The 21,982-nt window shown below is 36.6% G+C and overlaps 2 protein-coding genes and 1 long non-coding RNA gene across 3 annotated transcripts in view; all 3 read right to left on the bottom strand.

Moving 5' to 3' along the window:
- Nucleotides 1-6: 6 nt before the first annotated feature.
- LOC139128795 (uncharacterized) lies at nt 7-3,885 on the bottom strand. Its single transcript, XR_011551415.1, has 5 exons — nt 3,810-3,885; nt 3,376-3,498; nt 1,315-2,447; nt 1,111-1,210; nt 7-825 (listed from the first exon to the last, which is right to left on the bottom strand). It is a non-coding gene; the product is annotated as an uncharacterized lncRNA (long non-coding RNA).
- Nucleotides 3,886-4,547: 662 nt separating this feature from the next.
- Nucleotides 4,548-21,982, bottom strand: part of LOC139128791 (leucine-rich repeats and immunoglobulin-like domains protein 1) — an 87,867-nt gene continuing 70,432 nt past the window's right edge. The window contains exons 6-9 of the mRNA XM_070694504.1: nt 8,902-8,943; nt 7,921-8,051; nt 5,012-5,219; nt 4,548-4,591 (exon numbers count right to left, since the gene is read on the bottom strand). Coding sequence (XP_070550605.1) covers nt 4,548-4,591; nt 5,012-5,219; nt 7,921-8,051; nt 8,902-8,943 — 425 coding nt within the window. The remainder of the gene's footprint in view (nt 4,592-5,011; nt 5,220-7,920; nt 8,052-8,901; nt 8,944-21,982) is intronic.
- Nucleotides 10,169-21,927, bottom strand: LOC139128787 (B-cell receptor CD22-like). Its single transcript, XM_070694500.1, has 8 exons — nt 21,879-21,927; nt 18,278-18,568; nt 14,722-14,991; nt 13,120-13,386; nt 12,004-12,333; nt 11,448-11,780; nt 10,977-11,324; nt 10,169-10,182 (listed from the first exon to the last, which is right to left on the bottom strand). The coding sequence occupies exons 1-8, from the start codon at nt 21,925-21,927 to the stop codon at nt 10,169-10,171; spliced, it is 1,902 nt and encodes a 633-aa protein (XP_070550601.1).

The following is a 21,982-nucleotide window of genomic DNA, read 5'->3' as shown; positions in this document are numbered from 1 at the left end:
GTTTTTTTTACCACAAGTTTACACCCACTTTATTTTTCGAGTTAACTACTGCTATCATACTAAACTTTAGAGTCTCTGCTTTTTGAAAATATAGAGTATGAGGGGGTTTCCTTGTCATCTTTGATCAGAAATATTTCTTTGAAAAAACTGTTTTGGCATCATACATCTCCACCTTAATTTATCTCTAGAAGTGCAACAAGTATGAAAATCACCGTTTGTCTAATTTAATTCTATCGTATGTCTTCATATAGTGCTGTGATCGCAAAAAAAAGTAACGATATCATAGAATCTATGCCCAATATTTAAAATGTGTTTGTATCGTTTTACTTTCAAGATTATCTAACCTCTACAAAAGGAAGATGGCCGACTTTGGAAATAGTGTATTGACAAGTAGAGCCTTTGCGTCATATATATTAGAGTCGTAAGTTCGAAGTAAGCCCGTCGCAAATTTCGACCGGGGTTTCGTACTTTGCTTACTAGCATAAAAATAGCGATTTTTTTCCTTTTAATTTCTATAACAACATGAATATAATTTTTTTTCCTTGCAGCTGCCGTTCGGGTTAATGTGCCCTTATCATTACAATGATGAACGTCTACTTAGCTTTGTAATTAGAAAGCTATATCTGGTACATATTCGTCACGTTGGGAGATAAACTATATTGACTCTGTTCCTGAACTGGTTGGAAACTCAAGATGATACAAATACACGCATAACCTTTCAAACATATGATGTTTGAAAATTGAGCTGCAGTAAGTATTAAGAAACGTTCGTTGTTATCTACTTGCTGATCTTTTCCCCTAAGCATCCTCAGAATACGAGTATTCCTGCAAGTAAAACGTTCTTTATATCACTGTCAAGTAAAAAGTTTCAATTTTACAGTCTCGGGATAAAATTATCGAGTAACAAATAGTAACAGCTACATTATATAACGCAAACACCACAACAACGATAGCCATAATGATCATTATACTCATCATCACCTTTGTCGTCATCGATGTCATCATGATAGGTTTTGTACATTTATTTTACAGCTTTTGTAGACAAATACGTTTGTGGATTCCGTTTATATCCAGTACTGCATTACAACAATAGGTCTGAAGCTACCATACCTTACAATTCTTACTTAAGTTCCTCAATTTCTGGTGGACAGATTGCAGGGATGGACGTAAACTTGGACGCCATTTCCAACATGACAACATCCATTCATATCTGTTTAAATAATGTTAATAATTTCAATTTTAAAGAGAAAAAATATTTATCGAGCGGCAACACACAAATTAAAATTAATCGATTGATATTTTTAAGTTCCTTACATGATGTCCTCACAACCATCCGGGCTGACCATACGTTGCCCTTTCTCTAGCAATGCCAGGAGGTCACTTTTAGTGGTATGTTTGTAAGGATATCGACCTAAAATCGAAAAGATTTAACAGCAGACATTGGTTATCATTCTTACCGTTACTATGATATTCAACAGTGATGAGGTGATTTCTATCACGCTGTTATACAAACTGAGTGGATGATTTGGATTCGGTTGTAGTTACTAAAATATAATTACGTATTTGCAAATCAGTAAGATCTAATAACTGGTTTACATATCAGTAATTAGGTGTTAGTTTGTTTCCACGCCCGTGTCACGGTTCTCAAAACTTCGAAACAAAGACCTGAGTAGGGCTAACTAGGCCAACTAACTGAAAACCGCACCAGAGACTAGATGAATTCACCTGATATATACTTCTTCAAGGGCTTTTATAAAAGATTATAACGAATTTACACTAATATGCATTCTAAAAATTGTCTTACAACATGTTCCCTATACTGTTTTGTCTAACAAACGTCGTCCTTAAACAACGTATTCAATGCATATATACTTATGGTACACTTATTACACAGTTAAATCATGTTTCACACAACCCAAGGAAAACAATTAAATCTCTTTTATCAAAAAATATAATTCCTTTGCAAATTAACATTGCCTAATTTCATAATTGTCAGTGAGTTTAAGACACTCGGCCACCTTACTCTTGCGATTCTTTATCAATTTTGAACATTGTTTTTTTGTTTTTTTTGGTTTTTTTTGGTAGTTTAGGCACTATAAATAACGGCAATACTCCAGCGTGCAAACCTCTTTAATTTTCCTGACATTGAATATATGAATGCCGAAATTATGTACTCCACTGTAAGGTCGGCAAATTAATGAACTGGGGCAGTATGTAGTACAAAACTATACTGCGTGAAATTCTAAAAACTGTCGGCCCTGGTTCAAAAGACAGATTACAAACATGAGCTATTTTGTATTCAGAATGCAAGAACGTCATTTCTGCAATCATTTGTCACCAAGAGAAAATATCTCCCAAAGAACCACGCCAAATGACCAGACTTCTGTCTTCAAGGTGAACGATTTCTCCATCAATGATTCAGGTGCCATCCACTGATATTGGGTTTTCTATGTGAGAAACAAAATGAGAAAATGACTCACTTCATTATTCTGTAACCTAATTTATAAAGTTGAATCGGATTTAACTAATTGTTATACGCTTTATTCTACAATATGTGCATTAAACTTGTATGAATTAACTAAAATTCGCATAACCCGTGTATATTCCTCCTAAGAAGAGAGCATGTTATATTTGCTAAATATTAGTCACATGTACATACGTTTTGAGTTTGGTAACTTCCAGAACAGTCAACATTTATTTTTTCTTTTGAAGTAGATGCGGCGAGCCCCTTATGTTAACTTTGAGTTTTCAAAGAATCTAATGCAAGCTTTAGTACCCTTCTGCAATTAATGCTTAATTAGTGGTACGCTTCGAAAGCGACAATTCTGAACCACAATATCAATTTATAACTTAGCTGAAGGCAGATTATACAGAGAAGACAATAAGATGTAGACTAGTCAATTGGATGATGCTTATTTTGCATAAACAAATTCCATAATTTTGCACAGAAATTACAGAATCTGAAAACTGGCAATATAACAAACACACGATCTAGCATTCTGAATAACTAACTAACATTGGCAACTGGCTAACTAACTAACTAACTAACTGACTGTCCGACTGACTGACAATTGGTAACTACCTAATTAACCAACAAACGAGTACTCATCCACCAACAGACAAACTAACTGAATGAATGAATGAATGAATGAATGAATGAATGAATGAATGAATGAATGAACGAATGAATGAATGAATGAATGAATGAATGAATGAATGAATGAATGAATGGACGAATGAATGAATGAATGAATGAATGAATGAATGAATGAATGAATGAATGAATGAATGAATGAATGAATGAATGAATGAATGAATGAATGAATGAATGGATGAATGAATGAATGAATGAATCACTATTAAGTACGTAATCACCATTTTTGTTGCAAAAAACCTTTCGTCGCTCATCACACCAGTGGCGTAGCTGAAGTTTGATATCTTGCAGATACCTCCTGCAAATACCAACACATGTTTAGCTGCCAGGTACCGATGAACAATCTGTCACAATATAAAAATAAAACCTGGCTGAAACTTGCAATTCCGGCTATAATAAGCCTTTATTTTTTTCTACCCTTATCTCATTTGGGCGAAATATGTCGGCTGCAACATGACTTAAGTCAAAGCGTTTAGTCAAAACACTATCTACTTTTCGTATTATGTTTTGGTATTCTGTAGGCACAAGACACGATGGTACAGTGGTACCGTGCATATGACTTACCTTTTGATAGCCATCAATCCTTCGTCTATTGTGAAAGACGTACACATTGAATTTTTGCATTAGACGTGTTACCTCTCCTTAGTATCATTACCTTGTTTCTTTGTAGATGTTTCATCCCGTTAGCGACGTCTGTAGCAAATGCCAGCATTTGACTTTTTGAGGACTCGTGTTTACCAGGTGTAAAAAGCTGACGATTCTCTTTCAGGTAAGTCTTTAAGTTACCATACGATGCATATTCCATGATTAAAACAATTGGCACTGCGTAATATGCAAAATAACAGCTACAAATTGAGTATTATGAAATACGTCGAGCCACGTTCCTGTGTAACACTATAAGAAAAGACGCTGCCACATTAATTTGTGTCATATTGTACCTTATTGCGCCAAGGCTTGCTTTGTCCGAATATGAGCAAACTCGTATAATTCAGACTAGCATCATTCTAGTTATTACACCTCCAAACCTTTAAGGTATATAATCAAACCTTTAAGACCCTGATACGGTTTTTTTTGCAAATCTCGGTTGTACGTCATATGGGCCCTCACACGGGCCATTCAGCCGTACACACTCGGTCCGTAAAAAAAACATATCAGGGCCGTTATGATTATCATGGCCGACAATGACAGATATATGACTAAACACTCATTTTTGAACGTGATAAAGTATAAAAGAATTAAGTTATTTTAAAAAGCCGAAATAGCAACATATTCTGTTTCAAATATTTCCGTGTCATGATCAAGTGAGAGTCTATTTTGTGCACACTCACCCTCTTCAGCACAGTAACCTAACATTCTTATCACATTTTCGTCGCTGTGAATTTTCTTCATCAGTTTATTCCTGTAACAAATCGCTCTGATGCTGAGGATCTTTAGACTCTGTGTGAACAAATCGATATTACGAATTATCGGACAGTCGCAATATATGATATATACGTTATCAGTCTGATGCTCAGGATCTGCTTACTCTGTGTGAAAAAATCAACAACAGCATTACGAATATAGTAAAATATTTTTTCTATATGTAGTACATTTGTCATCAAAATGACGCTATAACCTTAACTATGACCTTGAAAAAAGGATGTTTCAAAGCGACAAGTGCTTAAGCAATAATGTATCTCTCCGGGCCAATGACGGAAAGGAACAAAACATTCGTCGCGTGAAGATATCTACGATATTAAGTAAGTTCCCAGACTGTAAATTACGTTTACAATTACACAAGCCAATTCATTAACACATTTCGAAACCATGCCTATAGGTCCTAAAGCATATTGAAATTCACATTCACACCTTTCTTACTTATCTCAGTTTTAATTGCAACAGCACTTGGTCCATCTTTGCCGTCTATAAACCAAGCTATGCCCTTCACAATTCTAAAGAATGTACTTGTGTATAGGGTTTCTGTAATATGCAGTCTGTCACTTGGAAATTCAAATGGAAACTCTCCGGGTTTCATGTAAGTTTGCGACGTCTTCCTGACTTCAAGGTCTTTATAAGCATCTGATGTCTGAAATGTGATGAAAATATATTCCCGGACTATTAATATAAAAGAAATGTATGTTACGTGATGCATAATGGATATATAATGAATCCTTGAGAGCATTTTGAAGAAGACCAATCCAATTTATAGCAGTTTTAATTATAAACACATTAACGATCAAAACTTTAATACCTTCCAACTCGAAAATTTTCCTCCTGTGCTTTAACGTTTCATCGGTATAAACATATTTTGCTTAAGGTTTATATAGATGAATGCTGACCATGATTTAAATACGATTTATTATCACATGCACAAGCCAAGTTTGTCGATTCCGAACAAAAAATACGGGATTTATTCTCTGGTCGTTCTACGTCACGACAACCCGCGTCTATGTCATCAATTTTGGTGCGTCGGACTTTTTTTGTCGATCTTCGGTGTGCTCGTAAATATGTAAACAAACAACATGGTGGCCGATGTTTCTCCCACGATCAAAAGTCATGTAATGAAATCGATATTTTCACAGACTACGACATTACTAATCCGAACAATGTAAACACAAGAGTGTACCGCCTGTATATTCCGAAGGAATTACGTGAATAATTTGCGGAAACAACGAACTCGAAGCTGGTCGCGTATACCGTGGGTTCCGTACACATTGCAAACAGGGTCAGGCGCGACTTTTAAAGTGTTCGCGCCGTCGAGATTCAGTCGATATTTGTTCCCGAAAAATAGCGTATCTTCGTCTGTGATAAATTTCTAGGACTATGCTATCTTTGAAATAGAGTATAACTTTGCGGAAGGTAGCCTACATGTAGACTGAGAGCTGTCATTTGCTCCTCACATGAACAAACGTGAGCGCAAATGCACACGACGGACGACTGGGAGTGATTGACAACTTGTGCACGGCGTACTGATATTTATTCCTAAAGTAGTTCAAAAGTTTAAACGCGGAATCGTCATGGAAAACTTATTTTCTTTTGCAAAAAATAACGAATTATTGGCTTGTGCATGTGATAAGTATATTATTCCCTAATATTTTTCTTCATTCAGCTCGGAAAATACTCGTGACGTAATGACCGTGTCACCACTCGTCTTCGACTCGTGGTGACACGGTCATTACGTCACTCGTATTTTCCTTCGCTGAACGAAGAAAAATATTAGGGAATAATATCTGATTATATTTACTCTGCATGAAACTCAGTTGAGCTACGTATAAACCCTTTAATCTAGTTTTGGCATTATATAGAGCGAACGTTATTCATTTTTGTATTCAGCTTGCTGTAAAACATGACGTTAACGATAATCTAAAATATTATCGTACATGCTATGCCTGTATTGCCATTCTCCAATTGTTTAGACGGTACTAATATGAACCCGTATTTTAACTAGTAAAAATACAAAATATATCTTCACTGTAACCGAACTACTTACAGCGACGCGTACGCCTGACCTTCAATGGAATGTTCACATACATGTAAAACTGCTGAGCAAATAGACTTGTGACACTCCGAAACGTCATTGTGAATGTGATTATGGTCAAAATTTTGTTGTTTGCAGTCAGTTCACGGGCATTGTACCAAAAACATATAAACGAACGCATTGAAAATGTGTATGTTTTGCCGACCCGACACCTGTCATCGTTCACGGCCAGTCTCATACGGCGGTGTTTACATGTCGTCTACTCTGCGCCGCCGAAGATTACGATCTCGGTTGACAGAACAGCTATATGAAAAGTTTCCTGTTGACGAGTTGAAGTATCTGAGTGGTGAATTAAATCGTTTACAGCCATAAATGAGCCTCAAAAATCCAACCGCACTGAAAATACTCGCGACCGACAAGGTGCCCATATATTATTTTTCCGATTTGTACCTGTCAGTGAGATTCACAGGTCATGATAGTTGTCCGGTGGCACCGGTGCGGGTTTCAGAGACAATGTAAGATATAAGGGAAAGTAAAACTTTCGTTGAGGTTGTTGTGATAGAAATTTAGTTCTATTTAGGCAAGCCAGTAACGAAAATATACGAGCAAACGACGCAAATACCTTTGAAATGTTTTATTCGTACAGCAACATAATCACGAACGAATTACGACGCTACAGTTTACAGTGTACTCACTTCACGTGGTCCCTAATCCGCTCACAAATTCCGTTCTAAGATGGTAAATTCGGCATATTTGACGACTGAGGACATGTATAATTCTTGGAGATAAAATGACTGGTACGGCTATTATATCCACTGTGCATGTCTCATTGTTACACACTCTAGCCTATTTTTCACATCCACCGCCATTTCAAGATAAAATTAAACCTTCTTCAAAGTGTAGAAACCTGTGTCGACATCTTAAGATTTTAATTGTTCTCTTTAAAAGTGTGCCATAAACCCTCCTTTGAAGTGGAATGGCCCAACAGTGATATAATAATATCGAGAAGAGATACGGTTGCCATCACTCCTTGCAATCAACTTTTTATGAGTACAGCGACGAGCAAGCAAGGTCGAATTCAGTTGATTTCGTCGCTAATTTCGGAACGTCCGCACAAAAACAGTCATAACCAAAGCATGCATGTATGATAAAGGGGTTATTACACGACTTTTGGGCGATACCGCGTCGTAATCTCGTGATGTGTCCGCATTTTGACTCGTTGCTTCGCAACTCATCAAAATACGAACACATCACTCAAATACGACGCGGTATGGCCCAAACTTTGTGTAATAACCCCTAAATAACTTACTTGATCACCAGAGGATGTACAGTCGATTTCACTGTCTTCTGTAACAATATTGTTTAAAGGAATACTTTCATAATTCACGGGTTCATCCATTTCATCATTAGATCTTTCTGATACACCATGACATCTGCCTTCTGTCGATTTTATCAAAGAATATCTTGATATAAACGTTAGTGTAAAGCAAAGATAATATATTTTTTACAAATTAATACTTTGTTCTCGTTGACAAATGTGCTGGCTTTATAGGTACTCTAGGTTAGTGATTTAAATCAGAAAGAATGTTAATTGAAATTAAGGAACAAACATCGACCGTCACCTTTCACTGAGTCGCATATCTTTTTGAAGAGGCAACGATAAAGGGTATTCATCAAAGTATTGTAACATGATTGGAACTAATTTGGGAGAATTGAATATCGTAGTAGTGAACTTTTAATAAGAACATGTAAGCTCATCGTATACCGGGCTCTCTTTTTTGCAATAAACTTCTTTTTATTGGTAATTTGTAATATTGTAACTTTCACCTATAGGGCACCTAACACTTTTGATAAATTGCAACAATTGACAGTTCCAATTCTCCCAATTTAGTTGTAATTGTGTTTAGTTCAGTTTTCAACATGCAGAAGGCATAACACTACGTGGAACAATGTAGTTGTTTGGTTAATATTGGTGTTCGAATGAGATGTGGATCTGAAACTAAATGTAATCAAACATCAGGGACGTTTATCACCATGTCAAAAAACATCAATAATTATATTCATTACCTTTTAGGTAATATCTACTCATAGAGAATGAATCTATTGACTAATGATATAAATAAAGTAATACAAAAACCCCTAAAGATAGAGAGAGAGAGAGAGAGAGAGAGAGAGAGAGAGAGAGAGAGAGAGAGAGAGAGAGAGAGAGAGAGAGAGAGAGAGAGAGAGAGAGAGAGAGAGAGAGAGAGAGAGAGAGCCTACTACGACAGCACAAAAATATGAAACTTACCGTTGTTGATGCTTTCATAACTATGGCTCGATGTCATGTGTCCTGCAAGAGAGACAGAGTTGAAGAAATGACTGATAAATTATTTTACAATTAAGTGCTATGTGTATTTCTTTTCGTCTGTTCAATATATTCGACACTTTATTTTATTTACTTGTTTTACTCACGTAAATTCGCTTTGTTGCGACGTCGGATAACTACCGGAACTGCAACGATGACCACAAGTACAGCAACAGCACAGGAGCTCAAAATAATGAGTACCGTTATACCTGGCTGCGTAGTTACTGTGGTTGCGTTGTTACCTTCTAGAAGGCAAAAGGAATGCAAAAGTGTTGCAGAAGGCTTACACTAAGGCTATAAACAAATTATTTCGTTTCAAAACTAAAATGTTGAATTTAAGCATAATTCCGATTTTAATATTACTCCCATTAATAAATGTGCACACTGCCAGGGCATACTGACACATTGTCCAGGTCATACATATGTTTGCTATCAACATTAAACATCGTGTTATTCAGAAGGGTGTACCGATCATTACCACGTGAACGAAAGATCTTGATTGAATAGATCGATTGCATAACCTTGATTGGACATAAGCCATCTTGCACAGCTTAATTTCGCAGAAAAACACGACAAAAACGCAGAGAAACATTGACGACATGAGGGTATGGTAAATCGTTTTGTTTTTTTTCACAGATTTTGATATGAAAAACTACAGATAAAACAATTTTTGTTTCAATCTTTTTTATGGCGTAGGGTTGGTCTAAATAACATTTGTCTTCGATGAGGTCAAATAGAGTGATAAAACTATAACAGTTCAGGCATTCTTAGCATTACGACAGACATCGTCAAGGAATTGGTTAAAGTTTAAGCTACTTTACATAGGCTATTGATGACGAATTAAATAATATACATCCATCACCCTGTATCCAGCATTGTTTCATTTAGTTTTTTTTTCAAATTAACACCTGGGGTATCCGCCTCACTTTATTGTACTCCTGTTAGATTCACACAGTCCTCTTCGTTTTTACACATTGTATCCAGATTTTTTAATCAATTTACTCTGTTTTATCATCTCGTTTTTATGTTTTAGACCCTGAGGAAGGCCTCCTGTGTGTTGTCGAAAAATTGGTAAAATAAAGTTTTTCACCGTAGACAAAAGAACTTGCTCTTTTCGTCACACTAACAAGAATGTTATATTGATGCTTTCATAACTATGGCTCGATGTAACACAGCTGCGTAACAAAAGGTACAGGGTGATGACTGGTGTTTAGAAAGCTGCTTCTATGAGGTAAGACATCAAATGGTCATTAACCTCTTAAAGATCCTAATTTTTAAAATAAGTAAGGTCAGAAGCAAAATAAGGTTGTGGAAGTTTGGCATGGTTAGGGTTTCCTTTAAAATAAAATACGAAGAAACTTTAAGAAAGCTGAGTGCTAACTGAGGCAATCTCAGTTTTACAAAGCCTGCAGATCGTGTTTGTAAATAATCACAGCAATTTGTGTAGTTGAGTGTTTAGAAATTTGACACCATACACGCCTTACTTACCCTATTCCGCAGGGCTTGTCAAAAGTTACAGAGGTGTGGCGTTCACAAATATCGATACGTAGATGGGGCAAGTCATTATAATGTAATTGCTGTCCTTACCTTCTACAATTAGCGTCAGCGTTCGACTTCTGTTTTCTCCGATATCGTTTTTGCTTACAACTGTTATGCTGTAACGTGACCCTTCAACCAAACTACTAATATTGACATATATTTCTCCAACTTCATTATCGTTGATCAGCTCCGTCATTTTCTTTACCCCTTCAGGCAATTTTACATACTCTACGTAGAATTTCTGATCGTCGCCACCGTTATAACCCGCTTTCCATGTACGTTGGCGACGCCCGCTTGCATGTGGATTTCAATGTTAGTCACAGCATCCGGAACAGCTTTGCGATGTATGAAACGTAAAGACAATGCCATTCATAATTGAAAGACTGCATATATGCTACATGCTGTTAAAATGAGCCTTATATATTGAAGCGGGCACAAACACAGAAATACAACAATAAACAAAATCGTACATAATATACGATGTATATTCCGTCTGTGGGGAGAAATACGCACAGGAAACTTACATTTTCCTGAGAGAATTATGACAATCTCGACATCTCCGTGTTTATTTTCACCTCTGCAATAATATATCCCATAATCACTGTTTCTGACATCTTTAATGTACAGCGTGCTTTCTTGCGTTAAATTCTTTGGGTCTTCTTCGACATGCCGTCTGGTATCGTCAGGTTGTAATTCACTTCTGTCTTGGTCGTACCATTGTATAGATAAGGTTGGAATGCCTTTCATCTGGCATTGTAGAGAAGCAGTTTTACCGACCCTCACTGCTACTCTTCTGTTAAATCGTTCATCGGCGGGAAACGGCGCATCTTCAAAAATAAAGTTTACTGATTTTTTTCAGAAATCATTTACCATATACGCAATTTTCTTGCTCTAAAAAGGGACAACCATAAATTTCAATAAATACTAGTACTGTTCATTGTTATACTCACAATGTACATCCAAGTTTATCTTCTTTGACTCATATGTCTGTCCTGAAAAAATCCGGCTGGCTGCTACGCAGTGTATCGGAAGGCCGTTATGCTTATAGGTTAAATTGATGTGAAGTCTTTCTTCTGATATTGTACCGTTGAAGTAACCATCTCTGTGTTCTGCTTGATTCGATGACTTCATTTCACGGTCGTCCATGTACCACAATATATCGGCGGGCGGATTACTGCTACAGGAAGTACACTGAAGTGTCAACAATTGATCTACTATCAATTCTGTTCCTGGGGTTGCTTTTATTAGCTTAGTAAGACAGTTTTCAGTATGGTTCGGCGGAACTGTAAAAAAGTGAGAATAGAAAATCAAAACGGGTATTGTAGTTTTACAAAAATAATATTGTTTCTCAAAACCACTCGATTTGCTTACTTAGTAACTTAAAATCACCATTTCGAAAAGATGATCACAAATGATTTTAAGGCAAAAAAGGCGATCAAGAAACATGGTTTGTCCATCACGTTTACAAAATCTTTCAAGGTAAATAATAATTGAAAGTATCCTTACAGAAAATAGAAATAGTAATTTCCTTTGAGAATACACTTGTTGTTTTAGGGAAATCATCAAGACTTGCTGAACATTGTATTTTTGCTGCATTGTCGCCAGGTGTAACTTTATATTGCAGTCGTTCTTTCGTTATAAATGAACTGTGTCCGCTACTTTCCTCGGTGGTCGTCGTAATATCGATAACATTAGAATGTCCTTTTAAAGGTGAACCGTTTTTATACCACGTGACGATATAAGCTGGATTACTCCGGCTTGTTGTGCATGTAAGCGTCAAAGACTCGTCTGTCTTTTTAGTCGTGTTACCAGTCAGAAAGACTTCCTTTGGCCCATCTTTAAAAAAATCAATGAGACGAAGTAAATAATGATTTATTTTCAGTATTTTAAAATCTGTAAAATCTTAAATTCGTGAAAACATATGCTTTAAAAGGGCATTAGAAAACAACGGTGTTTCTAAATCAAAATTTCTGCAAATATTAATGATTATTTAATAATAGCGTGAAAAACGCACTCGAAATACTTTTTTAAACACATACCATCGGCCCGTATGTTATAATTGCATGACGATAAAACTAAACGAAATAAATAAGATTGAAAAGGAGACAAATCTAGCCTTCTAGAGGAAAGGTGCTGAATGTTACGTTTCCCTTCGGAAAAGGTAAGTTTATACATTGTCTTCTAATTTCAAGGAAATTACAATAATACGTTTTTGAATTTGTTTTTAAAATGCCTATCTGTTTTAGTGTTTGTGTCCTTTCTGTCATCTATTATGTTTCTCACTGACTGTAGTTAACACTAGTTAGAAATATACGTTAATATACTTGGACGTATATTAAGTATTGTACCCAGTGTGTTCGCTTGTCTGTCTCTCTGTGTGTCCCTGTCTCTGTCAATTATGCTGGCTTACCCCTCCCTCCTCCTCTCTTAATTTGTATGTCTTCCCCTCCCTTCCTTTCCCTCTCTTCCTCTCCCTCCCTCCTCTCTCTCTCTCTCTCTCTCTCTCTCTCTCTCTCTCTCTCTCTCTCTCTCTCTCTCTCTCTCTCTCTCTCTCAAACTCTCTCTCTCAAACTCTCTCTCTGTCTCAAACTCTCTCACACTCTCTCAAACTCAAATACTCACATAATACATCAAGGTATGTATAGTTCCAACCGTATCCGTAGCCACCAATTTCATCACAAAAAGTGTTTCTTGCCGTGCAATTGTACTTTCCACCATCTGATATTTGTACATTTTGCAGTGTAAGCCTACGTCCATTCACCACAGAACCACTTGGAGTAATCCACTGAAACCTGTCAACATCCGGAATGGCCTTTGCATCACATTGCAATGACGTGTCATCTCCTTGTTTCACTCGTTGAACCGGAAGTGTTTCCACCTTTGGGTGATCTGATGAGACATAATATAAGGAAAACAAGAAACAAGTGGTTATCTGAAGATTACACAGTGCCCATCTATTCTTAGGTGCTTTAATTGGTCTAAAATCGGTTATTAAATTGCAGACATCCAGCTAGTCCCAAGTGCATTTTCCACAACTTATGAATTACATTGTCAATAACAAAATTGTTATCAAGGTGACCTAACAGAAGAAATCTGTCTGTAACAGTTGAAATGAAATTTAAGATCTGTTGTTTACAAGTACGAGAAATATTATTACTCTCTCTCTACTTGTACAAACTCTATCATTCAATACGTTTCCAAAGTCGATGACATGTTCAATAGCCGTACTGTTCCAACGATACATTTCAAGCATGTGGGTATAGGCAAGCACTCGGGGTTATTTAAGCCATTCATATGCATGTAATTGTACAAGATTATGTTCCTAAGTATTTTCCAACCATATGCTAGACATTACAAACATTTACTAATTTGCCACCGCATCTCTCTCCTGTTGAAATTTTGTGTCCTGGGTTTTTCCGTTGTTGCGATCTAAAATAAACATGCCGGTTCAATAAGTTATAAAATTGATAATAAAAGTACAGTTGATATTGAAATGCTATTAATATATTTCCGCATGACGCAACCTTGACTTTGGTAAATTAGGTACGCATTTTGCTGATATGTCTATGCTCTAATCTTGTTGAACGTCTGGAGACATAAGTCAATTTGAACTCATTGAATGTCTAGGATCAACGTTAATGAGGAAAGTCAGGAGAGCACGGTTGTATGTCAACGAGTTCAGCATGGGTAGTGGGCAAAACCGTTGAATTTAACGTTCATTGGAGACATATTTTAGAGGGACGATGTTGTATGTTGACCCTTGTTTTATCGGGTCAATCAACCGCTTTGACAACACCATAACTACTATTAGATGAATGAGTCGTGATACCATAATCACTTGCAACATGAAAAGAAACACCGTCAAAGAAAACGTACGAGTATATATGGGCGTGATAATTTATTGACTGTTTTGATGCTATGAGTCATAATGGTCAAGGTGTGTCTGAATGATAGCTCTAATCATACACTTTATTGCAGCAATAAAACGACCGTCAATCAACTGTTTTATTAGATAACAAAGTAAATTACTGTCAAATTGTATGCCCTAAGATAACTGTACTAAAAGTACAAGCAGTCTCTTTAGGACGACTTAAACACAACACGTAACACTAAGTCCTTTCTTATAACTCACTATTATCCCAAGTATAAGAGTAAACACACCTCGTATCTTTAGCGATTGAAGTTGCTGACTGTTTGCAAACAAGATTATGGGTTTGTACTTACACTCAACACGTACAGTAGTTTTACTTAAACTTTCTCCTTGCTCTCCATTGAAATATGTGTTGTTCACTTTACATGTATAGACTCCGCTATGTTTCAATGAATTAACTCTGTCTATTATAATAGGGTTGTGCCTTGTAAACGATTCTCTGCCTGGAATTTTCCATTGAATAGCAGTCAGTGTTGGGTTACCCGGTACATAGTCACAGTTGATCCTAAATGTTGTTCCCTCCTGTACACATAAGTTTAACGGAGTTGTCACCTGAGGAGGGTCTGTTTTTTTAACAAAAGATCAATAAGAATACGAAAAAGTATTTAAATAAAAAGCGACTTGCTACTTTTGTGATCCATTATTATTGATGAAATAAATATAAAATGTTCCTTAATTGATACTCTCTCCAAGATTCAAAAGACACACGTGATCATAACTTTATTACTCGGTAACACAGAAAAGGCGATCATATTAATTGGTAAATATATTGCATTTTCGATTGAATCAACCGAAATGCATAAACTTCGTACAAACATATCATGTCCTAGATGTAGTAAACAGCGGTGCTGTCGTGTAAAAGATTATTTTTCCACTATTAGATTCACTTGATGTCCTATTCATCCTGTTGCGGGCAAATTTAATGTTCGATTACCTTAATTTATATTTCAGGGCGCACTGCACAAATGGATGTAAGGTACAAGAAATAAGCTTATACGCGATAAGTATTTTTGCCCTGGAAGGACCATACGTTCAACTAACGTTGTTGTTACGTGGGACAACCATAATTTTAGTATATCGATCCCAAATGGTGTGGTTGTTGCAAGTGATGATACCGTTATAAACACAAGTGAAATGTACCGTGGATCAAGACGACGCGCTGTTAATATCTGAACATATTGAATCGTTAGAATCACAAAAAGATTCAAGTTCATTGCCAAACTCTGAGTGGAACGAGGATGCTTGAACGAGGATGTTTTTAATGTTTATTCCTTTTATATGCTATATAAATGTTTTTTATTTGCTATAATAGTTTTTACTGGAAAGACTTTGGCCAGTGTTTAATCGGCCTCTATTATTTTCCAGTTAATTTTAACATTGTTTGATTAGGCTGGTTAAGACGAAAGGACTGACTCAGGTCGTTGGGTGTACCAGTTCTTGTGACGTCATTCCTCGTATCTTTATCGGTGATGTATAGCTGACGCTTCGTTAGCTTAATTTTTTTTGTCTGATACGTGATTTTTCTGTTTCATAATCTCAATGTTGACGTTTCGTGTGAAAAAGGTGACCATTTTCGTGAAGTCTGTGTTGTTGTTGTTGCATGTGCGAGCATATCGGAGGAGTTCACCTTTAATGAAGCCTTTGAAAGTGCCGCTTGGGTGAGGATGCAGCATGTTGGACTCCTCAATCTGTCACGACCTTTCCTATTTATCGCGATCGATGCCGTGCTCTCATGACATTTTTACGAAGAATTCTTAAATGCGATAAATTCAGACATGGAAACATGGAAGGCGTGTCCAACGAAATTTTGAGTCGCGCTAAAGCTTTCTTAGCTATTCCAAATAAGCGCTCCAGTCTAGTCGTAAGCTCTCGGACGCGCAATGTAGACGTTGATACTGGCGATAACCCGAAAGCTGCACCTCAAAGTACATTTAACTCAATGAAATAAGCGACATAATGCGACATAGAAGGTAAAAAATATCAAATCATTCGACGAACAACTGTTAATTTCCTTCATCACATACTTTTCGTAATTCTCGATCGGAATCAAACCCGCAGCGTAGTTCTGTAGCGAAGATATCAGCTGTCAGTTAGAGCTATAGCTTGAACTCTGCAGTGCAGCGCTATTGACCGGTGGTGATAGCCCGTTGTAATTGTGGCCACATACCTATACCTCAGTCTGGGTCACAGTGGGTGCCATCGAACTGAACATTTCGGGCTCTCCAAGATCGTAAGCTCGTGATATTTTGAAAGCCACGACGCCTCCTAGACTAAGAACTACTGTTTCGATCTTGTTGTTGCCTTCCCTACCGCGGTGAAACCCCTTTTATCAGCGGTTCAATTGAATAAATACGTACCATATGATATTCAGAGAGCGACATGGAAGGCAAAATCATCAAATCATTCGACGAGCAGCTATAAATTTCCTTATCTAATAATTTCCGTTAATTCTCGATCGGAATCGAACCTGCAGCGTCGCGGTGTAGCGAAGATATCAGCTGTAAGCTATGGCAGTAGCCTGAAATCTGCAGTGCAGCGCTATTGATATGTTATCGAAAGTTGACTCGGACAACATAACAGAGTTCCCGTCAAGTGACAAAATGTGGAGGTTTCTGCGGGCGAGATGTGTGTCACTTCAAACATCAAAGTTCGTGAGACGCAAACATTGACGACCGGGATCGGGATTGACGAGTTGACACCGGCGGAGAGACACCAGCGGAGACCGGTGGTGACGACCCGTTGTAATTGTGACCACGTACATATAACTTAGTCTGGGTCAAAGTGGGTGCCATAGAATTGAACTTTCCGGGCTCGCCAAGATCGTAAGCTTGTGATATTTTGAAAGCCACGACACGTCCTAGAATAAGCACTACTGTTTCGATCTTGTTGTTGCCTTCCCTACACAAATGTATTTGAAAATAGTCTAAATAAATCTGGTTATAGTCCTATGGTTGTCGCGCACTAGCGCGGCGAAACCTCTTTTATCAGCCGATGGCAGGTTTCCTTTGGCGTCGGGACAGCGCAAGACAATGATTGTAATCCGTATGTCTCCTCGGTTAAGATGGCATTTAGTGTTTCAAAATTTCAACTTGATCGGATGTATGAATGAATATATCCAGTAAGTATTTGCATATCTTCAGGGCGATGGACCGTTTTACTCATTGAATGAAAGTAATCTAGGGAAATAAAACCCAGATCGTGACAATATTTTATTTTTCAATCCTTGACTATAATTTTGATCACTCCGCATCAACCGAAACACAAGAAGACTGTTCATGTAATAAAAATAAAATCCCATGATTTTTTTTCTCTTTTTGAGGTAATCAAATGCTCCTGTTTTTCGCGGAGCGGTACAACTTCGAGTCGAAAGCGAGAAGTGTACGAAGAGACGGTGACGTCAAACAGAGAAAAAATCATGGGATAATATATGAGAACACTTTATCGACAAAATCCAATGTGGTCTTCAAATGTCAGAGAAACATTTCAAACAGTAGAAACATTTGAAAGAGTAGAGAGAAATTTCCAACAGCGCGGAGAATTTTAAACAGTAGAGAAAAATTATAACAGTACGGAGAATCGCCAACAGCGCGGAGATAAATTTCCAACAGCGCGGAAAATTTCCAAGAATGAGCGCGAAGAACTGTCGTTTTCGTCGACGGTAGAAATAAGCAAAGCGCTGTTGTGCAATATTTAGCATGGACAGAAAATTAAAAAACATTACTTCTTTTGAGGAGCTGAATTCCTGCCTTTGCATCGAAATTATATAGTTATTTAGAAGACAATAATACAAGTTTCCGGCGACTTTTAAGGGATTGTATTACAAGAATAAACTTTTCGGAATGAACTTACACTGGACATCTGGTGTAATACTATTTAAACATGAAATCGACGAGGAACTGCCACTGTGTTCTAATCTGCAGCTGAAAGGAACACCATGATCATCTCTTGTTATTGTTGTCTTGATATCGAGGGGACTGTTGCCACTGTCGATTTCAGCTGCGTTTCTATACCACACTAGTCTGCCAACTGGGATGATACTTTCAGTATGTAGGCGACACCGTAATGTTACCTCAGTGTTCTCGATGACTTCATTATGTTGACCTATTCCATTGATTGTTGTACAGACAGGGTCATCGGGATCTGTTAACGAAAATATGTGACTCGTCAGTTAATGAAGTCCATTGATAGAGATAGCCAGTACTTGCAGCGAAAGTAAGTTTGCGTTGATAGTATTTGACGTGTTTTATCAAATATTTCCCTGACATATATTTGAAACAAGCGACCTAGCGGCCGATATAGCTCCGCTATGTTTATGTACAGAATAACTATTTTTGACACATGTTGATGAAGAAGGTGGGAATCTTTGATAACTCAATGCAGTGGCCAGAAAAAAGTGGCTAAAATAAGCTGCAAAAATACAAAATTGAAGATTTCATCATACTTTGAATATATCACATCTGATCATCCCTAAGAACATGTCAACCAAAGCTATCTGATGAGTAGTTTTTTGAGAATAAAATATTCTGACCAAAAATGGCAACAATTGCCCCCAAAAATAAAAATACTGTCAAGGACAGTGTGCTCACATTCAGTTTGAATTGGTCCATTCAAGAAATATTTAAACCAGGAAAAACAAGAATAACAACAGCAAATTAGGTCTCCAACTTAGGTACTGGAGGTCATCTTCAGGAACATGCATATCAACTTCTATAGCAATGGGACAAGCAGATCCTAAATACATAAGCAAATGTCAACAACAAAAATAGACAGAGAAGGTTTGATAAGAAGAAAAGGTGGGAGTGGGTAAAAAAATGTACAAGGGATCTGGTAAACATGGTAAAAAAGTAATGCTACCTCATCAATCTTCTAGACCCTACCCCCTCCTGAATATCAAATGTTCCATCCCTTGGTATTACATAACGCCAGATGACAGGAAATATATTTACAACCTTGGGGATTTTTTAATTAATGCCATGAGTGTTATCATTCTAATGTAAACAGCACTTAAGTTAGTTACAGATGGTGAAATGCCTTCCACTGTGGATGGTGATTACAACATCTGGAATTATCCCGGATCCAAATTTCTCATCAGTTCTTGTATGTCTTACATAGAAAAGTTGCAAAAATTGGTCCGCAATGAAAAAAATCACCTAAGCTTTGTTTTCTGGATCAAATTTTCCTACAAATTGATACCAAATATGACAAAATTATGTTCACAGCCTTCAAAACTGTCTCACAACATATCCTGGGTTGGTGTAGGTCATTTAAGGTCACAAACTGAGAAAATTATCTAAAATATACAAATTTGGGGGTTTCCCAACACTTTGAGCAGAAAATGTATCTAATAACATCCCTCGGGACTTTATACCAAATTACAAAGCTTTTCAAACAAGTAATTTTGAGATCAAGTTTTCTTGACCAAAGATGACAATATTGTCTTAAAAATACAAATTTGTATATTTCAGGACAATTTCCACATATCTAAGTATTGTCATCTTTGTACATCTGTGTACCAAATACAAAAGCTGTCTGTCCAGGGGGTTTTTAAAACAAAATACTGTTTAAGATTTTTTTGACCAAAAATGAAAAAAATTGCTCCAAAATAGTGATTTTCCCAATTTTGTCATAATTTCAACAAATTAGAAGCGTAACACCCTTGCAAAGATCCAACCCAAATTTGAGAGCAATTGGGCTGGCGGTTTCAGAGAAGAAGAATTTTTACTGAAAATGAGAAAAATCACCAAAAAATTCAGTAAAAATACAAAATTAAGGATATCTTCACAATATTCATAAAACTGTCTAAGGTTCACCTAAGGTACTTGCACACAAATTTTCAAAGCAATCAAAACAGTAGTTCTCGAGATATTAATTCTTGACCATTTTCACGTTTTGTAAGCTCATTTGCATAATTGTGGCAATGCAGACTTTATTTGAACAAAATCCCATCTTTAGCCCAGGATGCTTCCACCCAGCAAATACCAAGCTGAAATGTGCAGCGGTTTGCGTGTTTTTGATGTTGACGGACATACTGTACATACATACATACATACATACACACATACATACAGACGCCATCGACTTCAGCTTATACGATAAACTCACATTGGTATAACCAAATGTGAGCTAAAAATTGCAGATTTCATCATAATTTCAAAATATCACACTTAGTTCATAAATAGAAACCTGTATACCAAATTTCAAAGCTGTTAGACCAGTACTTTTTGAGAAACGCATTTTTTGACCAAAAATGGGAAAAATTGACCCAAAAATTCAAAATTGCAGATGTCATCATTATTTCAATAAATATCATTTAGTTCATCTATGGAAACCTGTATACCAAATTTCAAAGCTATCAGATAAGTAGTTTTGGAAATACACATTTTTTGAACAAAAATGGCAAAAATTGCCAAAAAAATACAAAATTACAGATTTCATCAGAAATTCAATATATATTACTAAGCTTATCTGTAGAAACCTGTATACCAAATTTCAAAGCTATCAGACCAGTACTTTGTGAGAAACACATTTTTTGACCAAAAATGGCAAAAATTGCCCCAAAATTACAAAATTGCAGATTTCATCATTATTTCCATAAATATCATTTAGTTCATCTGTAGAAACCTGTATACCAAATTTCAAAGCTAACAGATGAGTAGTTTTGGAAATACACATTTTTTGACCAAAAATGGCAAAAATTGCCCCAAAAATACAAAATTACAGATTTCATCAGAAATTCAATATATATTACTTAGTTCATCTATAGAAACCTGTATACCAAATTTCAAAACTATCAGACCAGTACTTTTTGAGAAATACATTTTTTGACCAAAAATGGCAAAAATTGCCTTAAAAATGCAAATTTGCATGTTTCTGCACAATTTGAACAAATCTGAAATAGATCATCGCTAGGGACATATGTACCAAATATAAAAGCTATCTGACCAGTAGTTTTGAAGAAGAAGATTTTTAAAGATTTTTTTACCAAAAATGACAAAAATTGCCTTAAAAATACAAATATGCAAATTTCACCACCATTTGAACAAATCTGATTTAAGTTACCTTAAGCAAACTGCATATCAAATTTCAAAGCAATCGGACGAGTGGTTTCAGAGCAGAAGATTTTTTTACAAAAAACGCCAAAAAATGCCCCAAAAATACAAATATGCAAATTTCACCATGATTTGAACAAACTGAAGTAAGGTCACCCCAAGTGAACTGCATATAAAATTTCAAAGCAATTGGACTTGTGGTTTCAGAGGAAAAGGCAATTGTTGACGGACGACGACGGACTACGGACGCCGGACGCCGGACGCCGGACGACGACGGATAATCAACCTATTTGATAAGCTCCACGTCGCTGACAGCGGAGCTAAAAATGTGTTACTCTCTTTGGAGTTTTACGGTTTGCCAGTAATTTACATTAGACGAAGAGGATGTACCTACTAATTACGGTAACGGTTGCAAAAGCAGATCCCAGTGCATGATGAAAACAAATCCATTGTCCACCACTCTCTTTAGTCACTCTCTTGATGACCAGATTTCTTTCTCCCTTTG

The sequence above is a fragment of the Ptychodera flava genome, unplaced genomic scaffold (assembly GCF_041260155.1).
Source record: "Ptychodera flava strain L36383 unplaced genomic scaffold, AS_Pfla_20210202 Scaffold_70__1_contigs__length_633064_pilon, whole genome shotgun sequence".
Taxonomy (NCBI): Eukaryota; Metazoa; Hemichordata; class Enteropneusta; family Ptychoderidae; genus Ptychodera; species Ptychodera flava.
The sequence above is the reverse complement of the archived record's forward strand: the minus strand, read 5'-3'. Positions and strand labels throughout refer to the sequence as shown.

Bases quoted from the DNA above. Each gene is read 5' to 3' on its own strand.
- LOC139128787 (XM_070694500.1), bottom strand. From the start codon at position 21,927: ATGGATTTGTTTTCATCATGCACTGGGATCTGCTTTTGCAACCGTTAC. The intron at 14,992-18,277 runs GTAAGTTCATTC...TTAAAAAAACAG, and splicing joins TATTACACCAGATGTCCAGT to ACCCTCCTCAGGTGACAACT. The intron at 12,334-13,119 runs GTGAGTATTTGA...ATTTTTTTAAAG, and splicing joins TACATACCTTGATGTATTAT to ATGGGCCAAAGGAAGTCTTT.